Source organism: Ammospiza nelsoni, chromosome 9 (assembly GCF_027579445.1).
Source record: "Ammospiza nelsoni isolate bAmmNel1 chromosome 9, bAmmNel1.pri, whole genome shotgun sequence".
NCBI classification, from domain to species: Eukaryota; Metazoa; Chordata; class Aves; order Passeriformes; family Passerellidae; genus Ammospiza; species Ammospiza nelsoni.
This window is the reverse complement of record NC_080641.1, coordinates 19,852,018-19,868,047: the sequence shown is the minus strand read 5'-3', so window position 1 is coordinate 19,868,047 and position 16,030 is coordinate 19,852,018. Positions and strand designations below refer to the sequence as shown.

Here is a 16,030-nt window from a genome sequence, read left to right as displayed (position 1 = left end):
CTGCTCATCCTACTGATCATAGGCTGCTGACAGAAAAATAAAAGAAAAAGATTGACAAATTCAGTTTGGAAGACCCTGGACACAGCCAGCAGTGCAACAATGAACACAGGATACTTTACAACCAATGAGTGACCCAACAAACTCAACCCTGGCAAGCTACACTATCTGCAGCTTGCTAATCAAAACAGAATTTACCAAAGGCAGAAGAGACATGCAAATAGCCTTAATAACAACAACAACAAGGAGTGGTATTCTCAAGACTTCAAACCCCACATCAAAGTTGTTTTACTGTTAATGTTACTACAAAGTTTTCTCAATTTATATTTTCAACAGCACTAATTGAATATAAATGCACTCTTTAGTATCATGATTATTCTTCCAGTTTCTGAGAACTAAAATCTTCAGAATTTAGTCCAGATCACAAAAGTTTCACCTCCTTTACCCTAAACAAAACAAAAACAATCTCCCCTCCCACCAGAGGAGAAAACCATCCCCTACCCAACCTTCCTATTCAGTTCCTTTTTACAGAAGGGCTGTAATTCCCCATAACTCACAGTTTTCTTCAAATGCTTTTTTAGTTATTTTTGTAAATGAGCTGTAGCTTTATTATATTTTAAAGAAATAGCCAATACTACTTTAGAATCATTTTTTGCAGACAGAACCGCAGTTTTAACTGTTTATATAGTATAAAATCCCCTAAAAATGTAAAGATGGAAAATTCAAAATGAAAGGCTGAATAGCAATTCTTAAGGGTAAACAAACAGTAACTCAGCAACAGTATAATGTATGTTCTCAAAATGTAATACCTACTTTTTCATCTTTTTTGCATTGTATTTGACTTGGTAAGATGCTTGGATTAATTTGTCTGGACCACTGTCAAACTGATGTGGAATGACCTTTTGAAAGTGCTAAAAGCAATCAGAGCACAAGATTACATATAATTAACAGCTGCAAGGAAATACACACACTGCACATTTCAGATATCTCTTAAAATTATTATAATCATAGCTTACCTGTAACATTCCTTCCATGTCAAGTTGCAGTAATTCTGCCTGGTTCATCTGAAGTAATGCTAAACCTACTCTAAATACTATCTCTAAACCCTGAAAAGTCAAAAAATATTCAACAATTATTCATGCCATTGTCAACAGCACAGAGCTTTTCTACTATTTACTAACATCGGAAATCTCACCCACCTAAGCACAAGTAAAAGAGCTACTGAAAAAAATCTCTCACCAAATTGCTTCTGCATTTCTTTTTTTATTCCAAGGACAAGCAAGCTGGCTATTTGTCCTGATGCCAGACATCTCCCTCAGAGAAGTTAGTGATGAGGCAAAATCTCAAGTGACAGGAATTCTCTAGGTCAGCCCTATCTACCATTTTAAGTATATCTAGTAGAAACATCCCCAGTACTTGTCACAAAAGCTATTTTTAATTTCAGACACAGTACAATGCAGTTAAACTACTGGGAAAAAAAAAGCAAAGTCTCACTATATACCCCATCTTGGACTTTCCTGGGGACAAGGTGAAAGGATCCACCTTTGACTTACTGCTTTCTCAAAGCTGACTGCAGGGCAAGCATAAACTATGATTTGTTATTAGTTACAATTGTGCAAAGTTCTAATCCTAAACACAGCATAGGTGTCCTTGTGATAACGACACTGATTTCTTTCCCTAAATTTCTTTGACACCTAACATCATGTGAACAATAAAAAGAACTAACACTCCCCCTTCTTGGCTTGCATATCCACCATGAACTCCAACTTTGGCCTGAAGGCAGCATTAGTTTCCACTGCAAACTCACCATAATACTGAGGAATGGATATCCCTGCTGCATGCAATGCTAATGCACTGCATCCAGAAAAAACATATTTGGGACCACTTCAACTTAGAGCACAAAGCTACACACAATATCAACATTCAGTGACTTGGCTACTCTTCCTGGACAAACTGCACACACAGACACCTTCCCTTAAAACAATCTGATCAGCATAAGAAATAAAAAGCAAGACTATGAGATTTGTCCATCATGATGGGATTTATACCACTACCTAAATAAGCTACTCTTGAAATATAACATATGGCTACATTTAGTAGTTACCTCAGACATAAAGATATCAAATATTCTCGTTGCAATTGGTAGTGGAAAAGTTGTAAGGAATATAGTTAAAAACCATGATGATGCATACATAGAAGTGTGAAAACTTTGAGACTGAAAGTGCACATAAAGCTCTGGAAGATGTTCCTGGAAAAGAAGAGGAATAAAATACACAAATATGTTAAGCTTCTGCTTGTAGTTTTAGTGCAGATGTGTTTTTGACAAATTTTGAATACAAGAAAGTAATTGATACTTAGTACATAGAGGAGCTGTCTGTACTAGCAACAGGACTAGGAAACACATGACTCATCATTATCAAGAACCATGCATGTCTACCCTGCAAAGCAAATAACAAAAACACTTCCTGATCCTAAGGGGAAGTCAAGCTTGTAAATCCCTGAGTAATAACTAGAATGGGCTACTAAAAAGAGCTGAAAACTCTAAGGCTATGTGATATCTCACCCTTGACCACTTTGTTAGAAACCAGATCACAAAACAGAAACCTCTTTTTCTCCATCAGCCTCACCACGAAGAACCTGCATTCCAAATCTGAAAACAATTTCAATCCTAGATAAGAGGGTATCTCCCAATCTTCATCTTTTAAGATACTATAACTTGACTATGAAGACTTTGATTTTCAGTCTTCAATCCAAACAGAATTAAACATCCATCTGCTTAAACTGCAGCAATACAAATCCTCATGCTTCAGTGTTTAAAGCCAGTCACTGCCTGCCAAAGGTTAAAAAAAAATTGCTCAGTCACATGCATTTACTTGTGAAGTTCTGAAACTAGCTATTGTCAAGAGTGCAGCCTGTTAGCCAACAGACATGCCTGCTCTTGAGCTGTAACTCCCAAGTTCCTTATTAATAGTTACTGAAGAGCAAGTTTGATAATTTTGTATGTACCTGTATCATGCATTCAAACTGGTACATACAAAGGCCCAGTTCAGCCATGCTTGGTTTAAAGAGTTCTCGTAGTCTGTAATCTTGCATTAATTTAACAAACACACAGAATGCCTCTTCTTCTGGCATCTATATCAAAAACAAAAAAGCACAGTAAAAACTCTGGACAAGCATAATGATATATCAGAGTAAATGCCTGGGAGGATTTAGGGTTGGGGTTTTGTGTCTGTGTGCGTGTGCACATAGCAGAGCTTTTTTCTTGGTTGTTGGTTTGTTTGTTTTGAGGTTTTTGTTTTGTTTAAGGGATTTACAGCCAATTATTCCAATTAACTTTTGTATATATTAAATTCTAGCAAATAATATCTCAACTGAAATGGAGGTCTGTAAGTTTCTTACTATATAGCGTACTTTGTCATAAACCAAAAACCAATAATACAAAGGAAGCTTTAAGATAATCAAGTCAACTGTGTAGTTTCATTTGAACTCTGAGGAGATTCCATGTAATAGAAGAGAAACAACAAGTTCATTTATTTTTGAAATATTACTCACCAAAATAGCTTGCAAGTCTGCAATCCTACCTCAGCTCTGAAAAACAAATACATTCTCCCACTCCAATACAAGTATCTTGGCAAATAGAATGACACAAAGTAAATCTCATTTTATTTCCAGACTAAACAGCTGCCCTTGACAGCTCCAATGTAACAAAATTATGAAGGAAAAGCATTGCAAGAATTCCCAATAAACCACCACAATATATTATGCATTCTAGCATGGATTTTAAAGGTTCACATATTTTTAAATATTTTACCTGCATAAGCAGTAATCCAACTATAAAAGCGCTTCCTTGACAGTATCCAACCTCACGATCCACCAAAGAGTAAGCCTGGAAAATAAAGTTATAACTATCAGCAATTAAAACCTCATTATCAATAAAAAGTAATCATGGCTTAATCCTGCTATCTTGTTAATAACTTATTCTTCCTCTCCCCAAATCCAACAAGGGCAGACATCCTATCCAGAAATTTTAGTCAGACATTCTAGTTTCTACCTGCTGCCACAAACTCTGGTCTCTGAGCACATACATACAAAGCTAAACTAAGGCATACCTATCAAAAACACAGGCAGTTTTCAACTGCAGGAATTTGGTAAAAGATAAAAGAGACCACTGGCATACAAATCTCACAAAGTACTACTTTTATAGGATACAGACTAGACAATGAAACAAGTTGTCTTCAGAAAAAATACGTGCTGCAGTTTTATTTACAGATGGATGAAATGTGGTAATCTCCATGCAGGTGGCATCTTTGTTTTAGAGTTATGGAAACTACTATGGTTTGGAAACCTGCCAACTTCTCCATTGAAACCATGTTCTATGGAAAAGTCTGACCTTCAAAGTTTAACCCCTAGTGAAGAGTAAGTGATGCAAACAATGCTACATTGGCATTTTCATTTTATGTTTGGGCACTGGAACAACTGCACATTAGCTTGTGCCTGCCATGTGCACTTCAGAAATACCTGCACACTGAATACTAGCTCTGATTGCCAATGTTCTTGTCTCGGGCAACGCTGTTCACTTTAATTTATGGCACACTTCATTTCATTGCACAATCAGCAGTCAGCGTGTGGCTTTGTTTTAATGCCAACTTGGTTTTACCTTGTGAGATATAAAAACACTTACAGGAATGCCATCGGAACTAAAATGGGATTTGTTGAACTATCTCAGTGTCTATGGTTTAAAAAAACTCATAACAACATGAAACTGGTGCAAGCTCTCTATATACAAGGCAATCCAAGCTGGTGCATGCTCTTGCTAATACATTCTCAAGGGCTGAAATACCAACTCACCTTCATTACGTTGAACAAGACCTCCTGCCCAAGGCTATCTTTTTCTTTGAAAAAATCATGCTCAGGGTATGTTCTAGCAATGTCCCTTCTTATTAATTTTTCACAAGGAGATGTCATTTTTAAAAGCTCTGAATACTGATCCTTAATTGGCATGCTTTGAGCACTGCATAAAAGTTGCCAAACAATTGCTCTGAAGTGATGAGGTATCCCTTTTCGAACCAGCTCCTAAGGCACAAAAAGACAATTCATACTTCCTGAAAATATTACAAAAAATAAACCTAGAGAAAAAACAGCTTGAAATCAAGTTCCTCACAATTTCAAAAAAAACTTTACATCATGGCAAAAGCTCCTCATACAGTTTATAACATCAAGTTTAGTGGGATTATTAAGTTCACAAAAGTAAGCAGTCTCTGAATCATTTTTAGTGGCTAAATTAGCTACTGAAAATAGTTCCTTACCCATGGCAAACTATGTGAAAAACAGAATATTCAAATAATTTTATACAAGAACTTCCATTAAACAGAACTTAATACAGTGATGTCTATATTTCATGAAAGATTACTGTAGATAACACCTTTAATAATATTTGCAGTCATTGAGACCTAAGAAATCATGACTAAAAATTACTTCCAAGATAGGCAAATGACAAAAAGTAGAACTAACCGTAGCACAGTCAACTGCAACAAAAAAATTGCACAGTTCAGCTATCATTTAGCAAACTTGACAACTTATGTCCAATTTCTCTGGTGTGCCAGGATTTCCAAGTTATCTTTTAAGAAAGCATTTAAATGCAGTTTCAGACACTGCACCAAGAAAACATTAAGTTTACACCTACCGAATTAACTAAATTTACTTTAGCTTTTGAAAAAAATTCTGCTAGGTATTATACAATTCAAACATGTCCAGATGAGTACAGCTAAGAACCTGTTACTTGTCCTTTAAGAAATCACAAGGACAAGAAGTCTTGCTGCTTGATCTGAAAACTGAAAAAGAAGCATTACTCAGGTATTCAACAGTCTCTTGGTGGTATGCTCTGCACCTAGAATCAGTCTGACCTAGAAAATTGTCTCTTCAAGACTATTTCCTTTTTGTACCTTAATAACTTTTTTACTTTAAGAATTCTTATCAAGTATTCAGTCTCCTAAAGGCTAATTTATTTCATTATTATTTATTCTGAAGCTAGAGTAACCTCCTATTCTGCAAAGCTTCCTCTTCTTCCTGTTTGTTTCACATTTTTCTCCTACTTCTCCAATGTTACAATTAATTCATGCAACACTGATAACTTTCAAAGAGACTCTTCCTTTCAAGTTTTGTTTTTCTTAAGCTCAAACTCTGCTGCGGGAGTTTTGCATCACTGATCTCCATTTGTGAACATCCCTAAGCTCTCAATCCATCCTTCCTCAGAAACATCATAGTAATGTCACTCCAACTATTTCTCCTGTCTACAACATAACACCAAGGTGTTTTTCCTAAAAGAATGCCAATCTAAGACAAGAACCCTAACACATCAGCCTTACACAACTGTATCTTTGCCACAACACAACTGTATTGTACATCAGCCATCTAAAGCCTCAAGAGCACTAATAAAGAAAGAAACTTCTGGCTAATGCCTCGTTAATGTACCTCCTTGACAGAATAATAGAGTTAACCCCTCCAACTTTCCTAAAAGGAACAGCAGGAAACACATCTACTGGCCATGCCATGTGAACTGAACAGCAGGACTTGAGTCATCCTTCAGAAGTGCTCCATAAACAAGAAACAAGTTCTGAAGTGAATTGAGAGATGTAAAGGATGGAACACATCATCTTTGGAGGAAGGCATAGACACTTATGCCTAAAACGTAAAAACTTACCAGATTTCTGACAACCAAAGACCAGGTTTTACAGCCAGGACAAAAAGATACCTATGCTGCTACCTATTTACCTATTGGCACAATCAGGGAACAGATGTGGATGTTCTGATATTCCATCATAAATACAGACTCACAGTTAAGGTTCACTTTCAACAAAAAAATACTGAGCATTATTTAACAGCAAATGAAACCATGGCTAGTTTTCACTATATTAGTCAGCAATGTTATTACATATTCCCTGAAAGTTAGTCAAATACTCCTCAAATTGTACTTGGGCAGCTGTAAAAACAAGTGACACTTGAAAATGTTCAAACAAATTCTAACTGACCAGATCTTATTACCACCTCACTTTTACTTTCTCTTGCCAGATTCCTGTGGCCTTCTTTTCACAGCCTTTTGGAACACCTCTCCAGAAACTGCTTTCCCTATGCAAGCAGGAAATCTTTAGTTCATTTTCTTCCCTTGTTTCCTCTCTCAAGTCATGTTCTCTTCACAACTGCTCCATACAAAAGATACTTTACTTTAGCCCATTGTTCTGCCTTCCCACAACCTATTCATAGACACACATTTCAAACTGTTCAAAAGACCCTGACACATTTGTATTCTGCACATAAAACTGCAGACTACAGCCAATAAAGAACCAAAGCAGAACAGGCTTGCTGCTAACAAAAAAATCCCACGCTGTTCTGCTTGCTGCCACTGAAACGTGGATATGTTCAAATGCACTAAATGCCTTTTGGTTTGAATTTAAAGTGTGATTGAACCCCACTTCTGTACATGACCACAACTAACCCAGACTGGACACACTGGACAAAGTTCATCCAATCCATCCAGAATTTAGAAACTATGTGTTCGTCTGCCTAAGGTCATCTCTGGGGTCAACATACTTGGCAAGCACAAAATCTAAACTCATTGTAGCCCTGGAGAAGATTTATCAGCTCCCCTATTAAAAATGCTTTAAAGAGAGCTGCTCAGTATCTGGCAGCACAACATACACATACGGAATCAGAGCATCAAGCTATCAGATGCCCTTCTGCTGATCTTCAGTAATTCCATTTTTGGAAACATGAAGACAATCATCCCTGCATTCATGGAAATCTCTCATCAGAGGTAAACTGAAAGCTTTAGTATTCAAGATACGGTAAATGCATCTGGTTTTCAGCAGGAGACATTTGCTGGGTGACAGCACATAGGAAGGTTACAAAGGAAGCACCAAGGCTTAGGCATAGGAAGACTCAATTGGAAGTTTGTATTACATATTAATTTTAAAAGAACAAGCCCATCACAAATATAAAACAGTATCACTTATATCACATTAAAAATAAATCCAAAAACTAGTTTCCAACTACCTTAACTTGCTTTTCTTTCTTTTTCCGTACATCTTCCCATTCATTCACAATCCGCCCCCACAGGATCCACGAGTCTTCTTCAAGATGGCTGAGATTGCTAGAAGCTGATGAACTAGATACAAGGGAAGATCCACTATTTCTTCTTGACCCATTTACTGATCGTAAGGATTTGCTATCTGTTTCCAAAAGTCTGCAAAGAAAGCACACAAAAACCAAATTCAAGTTCTTCTAATCAAAGGATGGCACTATTAATTGTTTCCAAATTCAAGTTCTTCTAATCAAAGGATGGCACTATTAATTGTTTTCTTGACAAAGAACGCACCCAGACGTTCAGTGAAACAGTTTCACCAGCATTCATTTGGACTAAATGTGAAAAGAACTGTTCAATGTTACCCCTTTCTCTTGAGATCTCAAGTAAATCTGCAGATAGAACAGTTCACACTGCAGCATTTTAAGAAACAGATAAAAATGTCACCCACAGCTGTCATACATCAGACTGACAAAGAAAATCTAAGGAAGTTAAATATCCTCAATAATATCAAATGTCACAGAACTTAAAAAATAGTCATTTAAAAGACAAAAAATTAACCTCCTGTAAGTCTACCTGATTACACTTTTTGAAAATTCACAGTATAAATAAAAACAGAACAATTAAAACCTATGAAGCAATTTTAAAACAACTGATGCTTGCTGACGACTGTTCACAAATCAACACAGTGTTTTATAAAGGCACGGGAGAAATCCCAGACCTGCAGCCCAAGGACAGGCAACACAATTAGTGGAGCTAATAAATGTGCCAAACGTGAGACCCTCTGGGGCTGCCCAGCAGCAAAGTACAAACAAAGGTGTGTCAAGTGCCAGACAAGTTCCTGACGAGACCTCCCTGTGAGCTGCTTGCTGTGGCCATGGACTTGGCAAGAAGGCAATGCTTTGTTTATCCTCCACTAACATCGAGCCCCACAAGCAGGGGAAATTTTTTGGACCATGTGTTAGTTAAGAGCAAGGACTCAGAATAACTTGGAAGTGTGTCACTATACCATGAGTTTCATTTGTGCTTTAACTTCTAAGAAATCCAAAATCAGAGCCATGTGGTTTAATAATTTTTCAAAAATTAGTACAAAAGTTATTCCCCCAGCATTTCAGCAAGGTCAGGTTATGTTTTAGATATTGAACAAATGGTAGCCCAAAGGATATTGTATCTGAGATGGTACAGAAATCTCAGAAATACCTACAATATTTAAGCTCTCTGCTACAATGAAATTATTTATACTAGCTTTCCATGTTCTCAGCTTTCACCTACTGGTGTTTATGAAAGCAAGGGAAAAAGTAATTTGACTCATTAAGATATATAGCACAGTTTCTGCAGCAGTATTTTGTTTGGAAAAGAGTTAAATGGTAAAAAAAAAAGGAAAAAACTTTTCAAGACAAATTTTCCTTTGGGATTTTATTTAAAAAATTCAAATAATTTTCCATTTATTAATGGAATGCATAAAATCTAGTTTTAAAGAAAATACTTTAAAAATCCACTTCAAATGTTTAGAAACCTGGCCTATACTGATCCATAATGAAAAACTAGTTTGAAATTCTCTCAATCCAAGACAATGACTCAAAACCAAATTCAAAGTAATCACAGAGGAAAAAGCATAGAATAAACATTAAGATTATAAAAACAAAGTTCTAATGAGACACTTCCAGTTTTCACAGGTTTCTGTAAAAGTTATACCAAATTTCTGTAATTAGACCTTACCTGGATAAACTCATTGTCCTTAGATTTGAAAACAGGAAGTTCTGTTCACAGTAAGTCGCAAGTTCTGTGACGTTTAGTCACTGTTTTCTTTCATTTAAAACTTTATAAATGATTTACTAATGCCAAACTGTTCCACCAGGACTCTGGACTGAGCTTCCTCTTTATTCTGTGGGGACTTTCAGTATAATTAGATTACAGAATGCTACAAGACATAGCTTGAAACAATTTGAGTTCTTCCCTTTTCTAACTATTACCTAATTCATATTCTCCTTCTGACAAAAAAGCTCACAAAAAACCCAAAACCTTTACAAACATTCACAGCAGCAATTCTTCCAGCAAGAAGAAAGAATGGTTCCCTGTGAACAGAGTACAATTGTCAACAAAGTGCCACTGTGCTAAACTGCAGATGCAAACTGCTCTGAAACCACAGCGCAGCCAGCAAAGAGCATCGAATTTCAGTACTAAAGGGCAGTACCTCACCAGCAAGGACAGGCTGGATAGGGCAGGCTCCAAACAGAATTCACACACAAGACTAGTGTGGGACTAACAAGTCTGGCTAAAAGGAGATAAAACCAGACAAGATTGGCTAGTTTACTTACTAAATGAAGAAAGCTGACTGGAGACAGAAAGCCCAAACTCACGTTCTGCTTTCAACAAGCCAGGCAGTCTGACTGCAGGCCTTAATGAGAAGGCTCTAGATGTAAAGACATTACATTCCAACACAGATAAGCAGTCCAAAGAACAGTTTGCTTTTCAAATACAAGTTAGTTGCTCCAGTCATGAACAGACTAGAAAGCCTCAGATTAAATGCAGATTAGCTTTCTAAAAAAAGCGCTATTTAACCATTTTTCTGCTTCTTTTGATAATTTTTCATTTGCACAGCAAAAATTAAATGGAGTTCATCTTTGAAGACAAGGAAGAGTGTATGATGTGGTTCTAGAAGCTTCCTTCTATTGTCAAAATTTGGACAGATGTATCAAATTCCCTTAAAATTGTGGTGTTATCAGGCTGCAGAATGCAGACATGGGAGAAGACATGCCTGGTGACACACAGGCATTGCCTCTCCTCCCCCCAGTTACTTGCTTCCTCCACTGAAAGTTACTACCCTCAGAAGTGACTCAGCAAGGAAAAAACCAAACAAATAAACAAACCAACGAAAACAAAACCCCAAACCAAACAACCCCTCCCAACTAAGAATAAGAATATTTAAAAAAAACAAAAAACACACACAAAAAAAACGACAACCAAAGAAAACCACACAAAAAACCTCCTCTCCCCAAACCCACCAACCAACCAAAAAAACCAAAAGCAAAAAGCCTCCAGAGAAAACCCAAACCAATCAAAAAGAGAGTACCTCAACTGCTTCAGTGCGAAGGCCAGCACTCTCATAGAAGCTGGAACAGAAGCTAGTTTGAGCTAAATTATCAAACCTTCACTACAGCTCAAGGATAGCCATCTCCAGTAGGTAACAAAGCCCTGCAGCTAACTGCCAAATCTAAAAATCTACTTGGAGGTCAAGTTGTTAACAGCCAACCTCTCAAAAAATTACTGAAACATACTTGTCAAATATAACCAGATTTTGCAAAAGGACAGATGACTTAGGAGTCCTGCCTCAAAAGTGCAAATGAGTATGGCTTCTGGAAATTCAGCATTACGAAATTCTACAGTCCAATTTCATTTTGGAGTGATCTTTGAATTTGCATCACTGTGCACATCAAGAGCAACTGATCCACCTGAAAGTTGCATCTTCAATTGTGCAGATAAATAGGCACATGGAAAGACTACCATGAAAACTGTTTCTATACATACAAAGGCAAGATGGACACAAAAAAACTGATCAGGAATTAACTTTTAATTAATTTAAGCTATTATGCATCAGGCACCACTAGTGTAACAGCAAGAAGGTGGCTGAACATGGTTCTATCTATCTACATAGCAAGTTATGTAGCTGAAACAAGAACTGGATAAAAGTGGGGAAAAAAAAGAATTGAAGAATTGAGAAAGATTTAAGATTTCAAGAAATTCATAGAAATTATAGTTATGATTTTAGAAGGTAAGAAGGTTTTACACGAGTCTCATCCCTGGGATACTTTACTTTCAATTGGATGCTTTAAAAATCATAGTATAATTTCTTACTGTTAGAGGCAGCTATAAACACTCCTGTAAAAACAGTAGAGAAAAAACCTTCTAGAGTTTCGCAAAAACAACTTGTAAAAACACAGCACAAAAATACAAATTCTTAAACCTTTGGGCTTTCAAATTGAAGTCCAGTGCCATGAAATTTTTAACTAATTCCCCTTTAACAGCCTCTATGCTACAATTGCAACAAACCAATTTTAGTCTCATTACTGTACTTCGAAAAGCAAAAAGTTTTCCATTCACCTGTTCTGCTCCTCAAGTTTAGCCAGTAATTCCAAGTCGTCGGGGCTGAGCTGTGTCGGTGAGGATGGTGAGAGGGCAGGTGTGGACAGAGTGGTGGAGGGGGATGTGGTGTGGAGGGAGGCAGATGGACTCGCCACCTGGCTGGCCATTTGACTGACTGTGTGCGACACCGTGTTCTTCACCCATGAGAGAGTGGAGCTCAGCTTGCCTGCAACCTTGTCTGTCGCCACCTGCATCGACACAAAGAACAGGATGCAAAAGTTGTCCTTTTTAAACTCCTTTTTTCCAGCAAACCTGCTGCATCCAACAGAGGAAAAAATATACAATAGGCACAAAGCAACACCGAGATTATTTATTTCTCCAGGAGCCCAAGGCTGTCAGAAGTCACACAAGCATCACCAGCAATACAGTATTATAGAAGGAACATGCAAGTATGTTGCTAATCCACAAAGACAAACCCCGAGAAACTCCTGATGTATACTCACAGAGCTCATCTCTGCAGTACAGAAATACCACAGGATCCAGGATCAGCTCCGACTTTCCATTATAAAAATAAATAGAAATAAAAGCTTATTTTAAAACATCTCGATAAACTAAAATAATGGCACAGAAACTGTAGAAATATAGATATAGAAACAATCAACTACTTTACTGATTGACACTGAAGCAGAATATCAGTGTAACCGCCCAGACCACCCACTGCTCACCTTCACTGAACCCTAAAGTGCCAGGACAAGGAGCAGGGCTGCCACATTTCTGATGTACACCAAGAACCCTCTAGCATTGCCAGTGTGCAGGATACAGTCACCAAGAATCTATGCCCATAAATCTACAACAGCTCAAAGTCTCACAGTAAGGCATCACACTGCTGCCTCTTTTCTCTCCTCACTTTCTCTTCAGGTCACTTCTACACCAAGTGCCCTTGATCCCCAGTCCCACCGTGCCTGGACAGACCCCAGGTTTTGGGGAAAAAGCAAGAGGTGCTGCTAGAGTCAGGAAAGCAGTGGGCCTGGGAAAGCAAAGGTTAACTGGTGCTGACCATTATCTGCTGCTACTTCTTGACCAGTGCAAAGAACAAAAGAGCAGCTGTTGGAGGCATCTTCCAGTGAATCCCTCACTAGAGCTTCCCTTCAGCATCTGAAAATATGAGGCTTTGACACAAAGTAACTCAAGAGTTTAATCCCTCCCCAGCCCAACTGAGAGGAAATCCAGGTGCACCTCAAAGGAAGAGTCAGCTGCCTAGCAAATGTTAAAACTTGGCAAAACCAAGGCTGAAGAGGAACTGAAGTGGTATTGCTGGTAACTATTTATTTTGAACTTTGCTGATTTCCTCAAAACACTGAATTACTCAATGCCACAAAGAATTCTGCAGTACAGCCTATAAATAATTACTAAGATACTAAAGACACTGAGCTACAGGGAAGAAAAATCTCTTCCCAAGATCCTCCAATAGAATCTAATTAAAGGAAAATTTCAACTGAAATAAAACACTCCATCTCATCACACTGTGCATTTATCTGAAGCACAACATATAGACTTAGTAACTGATTGCTGAAACAAAAGCTTTTATTTGGATACAATGCTACAAAGAACTTTCCTGTCAATCAAATCCATCAGTATTTTATTTTCACTTCATATCAAAAAGAAGACCCACTGAATGCCTTCAGAAAACAAGCAGAACAACACAGGCCAAACCCAAACAAGTGGTAATCAACCTTCCCACTTACTCTCCATCAACAACATAACACCTAAGAGCTCTCCTAGAAGACTAGGAGAAATTTCCAATTTCCATATGCTTATTAGCATTCATTCTGAAAATGGTATCAAATTTTGCTGGAAGTCTTCAGAGGCAGGGATGCAAACCACAGGTGGGGATAGTAAGATACCAACATAAGCATCAGAAAGGTTCCGGTTGGTTCTTGTCACTGTTGGACAGCAAAAGTCAGGTATATAAAAAGAAGAAAAAAAGGAAAAAAAAATCTGCAACAACCCAAAACACAAAGATCCCAACACATATCTTTTAAATATAATCTTGGAAAAAAATTGCTTCCAACACTAGCATTTGACACCATCTTTTATAAAAGAAAGGAATGAAAATTAATAGAGGTTTCAAAATTCAAAGTTTAATACATGCATTAATATTTCACTCAGTCTATATCCTTTATTCACTATTGCTATGAAAGGATAAATTACTGCTGTTTCACTTTGAATAAAATCACATTATAATGAAGGTAACCCATCTCACTTAAGACTGATTATTTTCTCAAAGGCTTTAAACTGCTTAAAATATCACAAGTAATTCCAAAAATAAATGCTGGCAGAACCAGGGCCAATCTTAACACAGTAAAATGACTGCCATACACAGCAGGCTTTAGGAGTCACAGCTCTAAGAATCTTAGGTATAAGGATTAGAAAAGCAATGATTTTGAGTAATACCCTATGTGGTGCAAACAGGAAAAAAACCCATACACCCAATTTTTCTCTTTTCACAAAGTAAAGCAACTGGAAAGACTTAAGGCATAAAACAAAATTCAAGGTCAATCTGGCCTATAAATGATGAGGCTTATACTGTACAGTAAGACAACTGAAGCAGGGGTGGTTTAGGGACAGAAATCAAGAATCTTGCTAGCATTCATTCGCTAACACATCACTGGGCATTAAAATTAACTCAAAAGTGTTAAGAAGCCAATTGTGTGAAGAATATAAAAAATATACGGCCAAGAACACCACACAAGGCAGCAGTTAAGTCAGTCAAAGCAACGTGCCTAACAATACTGCTTCTCAGGGCAGCTGAGAGGTGCATCAGAATGTATCAGAGAATTGGTACCCCAAAACTATTTCTAGCCAGCTATCTGAAACCACTGACACACACAGAGCTCGACCCAGACCACTCCTGAGTCCCAACACCTCCCAGACCTAGGCAAGCTCTCCATCCCCGCTCAGCTGACCAGCCAGGCTGGGAGTCCCCACTGAACAGCATTCTTTGCCCAACTCACCTCAGCCACTTTTGCAACTCTGCAAAGAGAATTGGTTTCCTTCTTATTCCCAGCATTCTTTGGATGCTGAAATCCAAGTTAGCTTTAAAGAGTACAAAGGTAACCTACGTTGGCTGGGATGTATGCCAAACCAAGAACACCATCAGGATGCTCAAGCTATTACTAATTATTATTGATGTGTGATCAAAAATAGAATCAACCAATTGTAAAAACGTGTGTTTTCTCTGGAGGGGGTCACTCAAGAACCTGCCAATTTATCCTAAATTCTGAACAAAAATGCCACTTCCAGCCCACTCTTGGGACACCAACTCCTTCCCTTGAAGTTGGCTAGATCTGGAGACAAGCAGATCCTTCCTTACCCTGTGCAGGACACATGGAACTGAGCAGGTATCTCCCAGTTCCAAAGCAGGCACTCACTCAGGCTCCCAATCCTATTAACAGCTACACTGCTCCCAGCTTCCCAAGGAACCCAGAGCACAGGAACTATTCATTGGCTTGTGCCTGCCTAAGGTCATGCAGATCCCTCCTAAAGAAAGGTGTGAACTTTGAATTTGAACACTTTGATCTTTATAACAATGGGGGGGGGAGACAAGACTTAATTACCAAAGACTCTGTACTCTTACACAGTTTCCACTGGGAAAACAGAACTACCAGCAACTCTCAGCCACCTGATAAGTCAATCAGGCAAGACACAGACCTGTCTGCTATATCCTCTAAGATACTGCAAAGATAATAAATGTTCACATTGATACTAAACACAGATGCATATGTGGTATATATATATGCCAACTAAAATATATAAAATTCAGTATCTCAACTTTATGTTTAGTATCCTTAATTAGCTGATGATTACAGGGCT

The 16,030-nt window shown here is 37.8% G+C and overlaps 1 protein-coding gene across 9 annotated transcripts in view; it reads right to left on the bottom strand.

The window, feature by feature from the left end:
- Positions 1–16,030, bottom strand: part of EVI5 (ecotropic viral integration site 5) — a 72,028-nt gene that overhangs the window by 47,610 nt on the left and 8,388 nt on the right. For 6 of the 9 annotated variants that reach the window (XM_059478763.1, XM_059478768.1, XM_059478769.1 and 3 more), the window contains exons 2-9: positions 12,176–12,405; positions 8,047–8,236; positions 4,846–5,070; positions 3,809–3,883; positions 3,004–3,129; positions 2,102–2,245; positions 1,014–1,103; positions 811–908 (exon numbers count right to left, since the gene is read on the bottom strand). In XM_059478763.1, the coding sequence (XP_059334746.1) occupies positions 811–908; positions 1,014–1,103; positions 2,102–2,245; positions 3,004–3,129; positions 3,809–3,883; positions 4,846–5,070; positions 8,047–8,236; positions 12,176–12,324 (1,097 nt within the window). In that variant the 5' untranslated portion in view covers positions 12,325–12,405. Of the gene's footprint in view, positions 1–810; positions 909–1,013; positions 1,104–2,101; positions 2,246–3,003; positions 3,130–3,808; positions 3,884–4,845; positions 5,071–8,046; positions 8,237–9,793; positions 9,886–12,175; positions 12,406–12,660; positions 12,724–16,030 lie in introns of those variants that run through there. The other 3 variants (XM_059478764.1, XM_059478772.1, XM_059478771.1) reach the window with 3 other exon arrangements.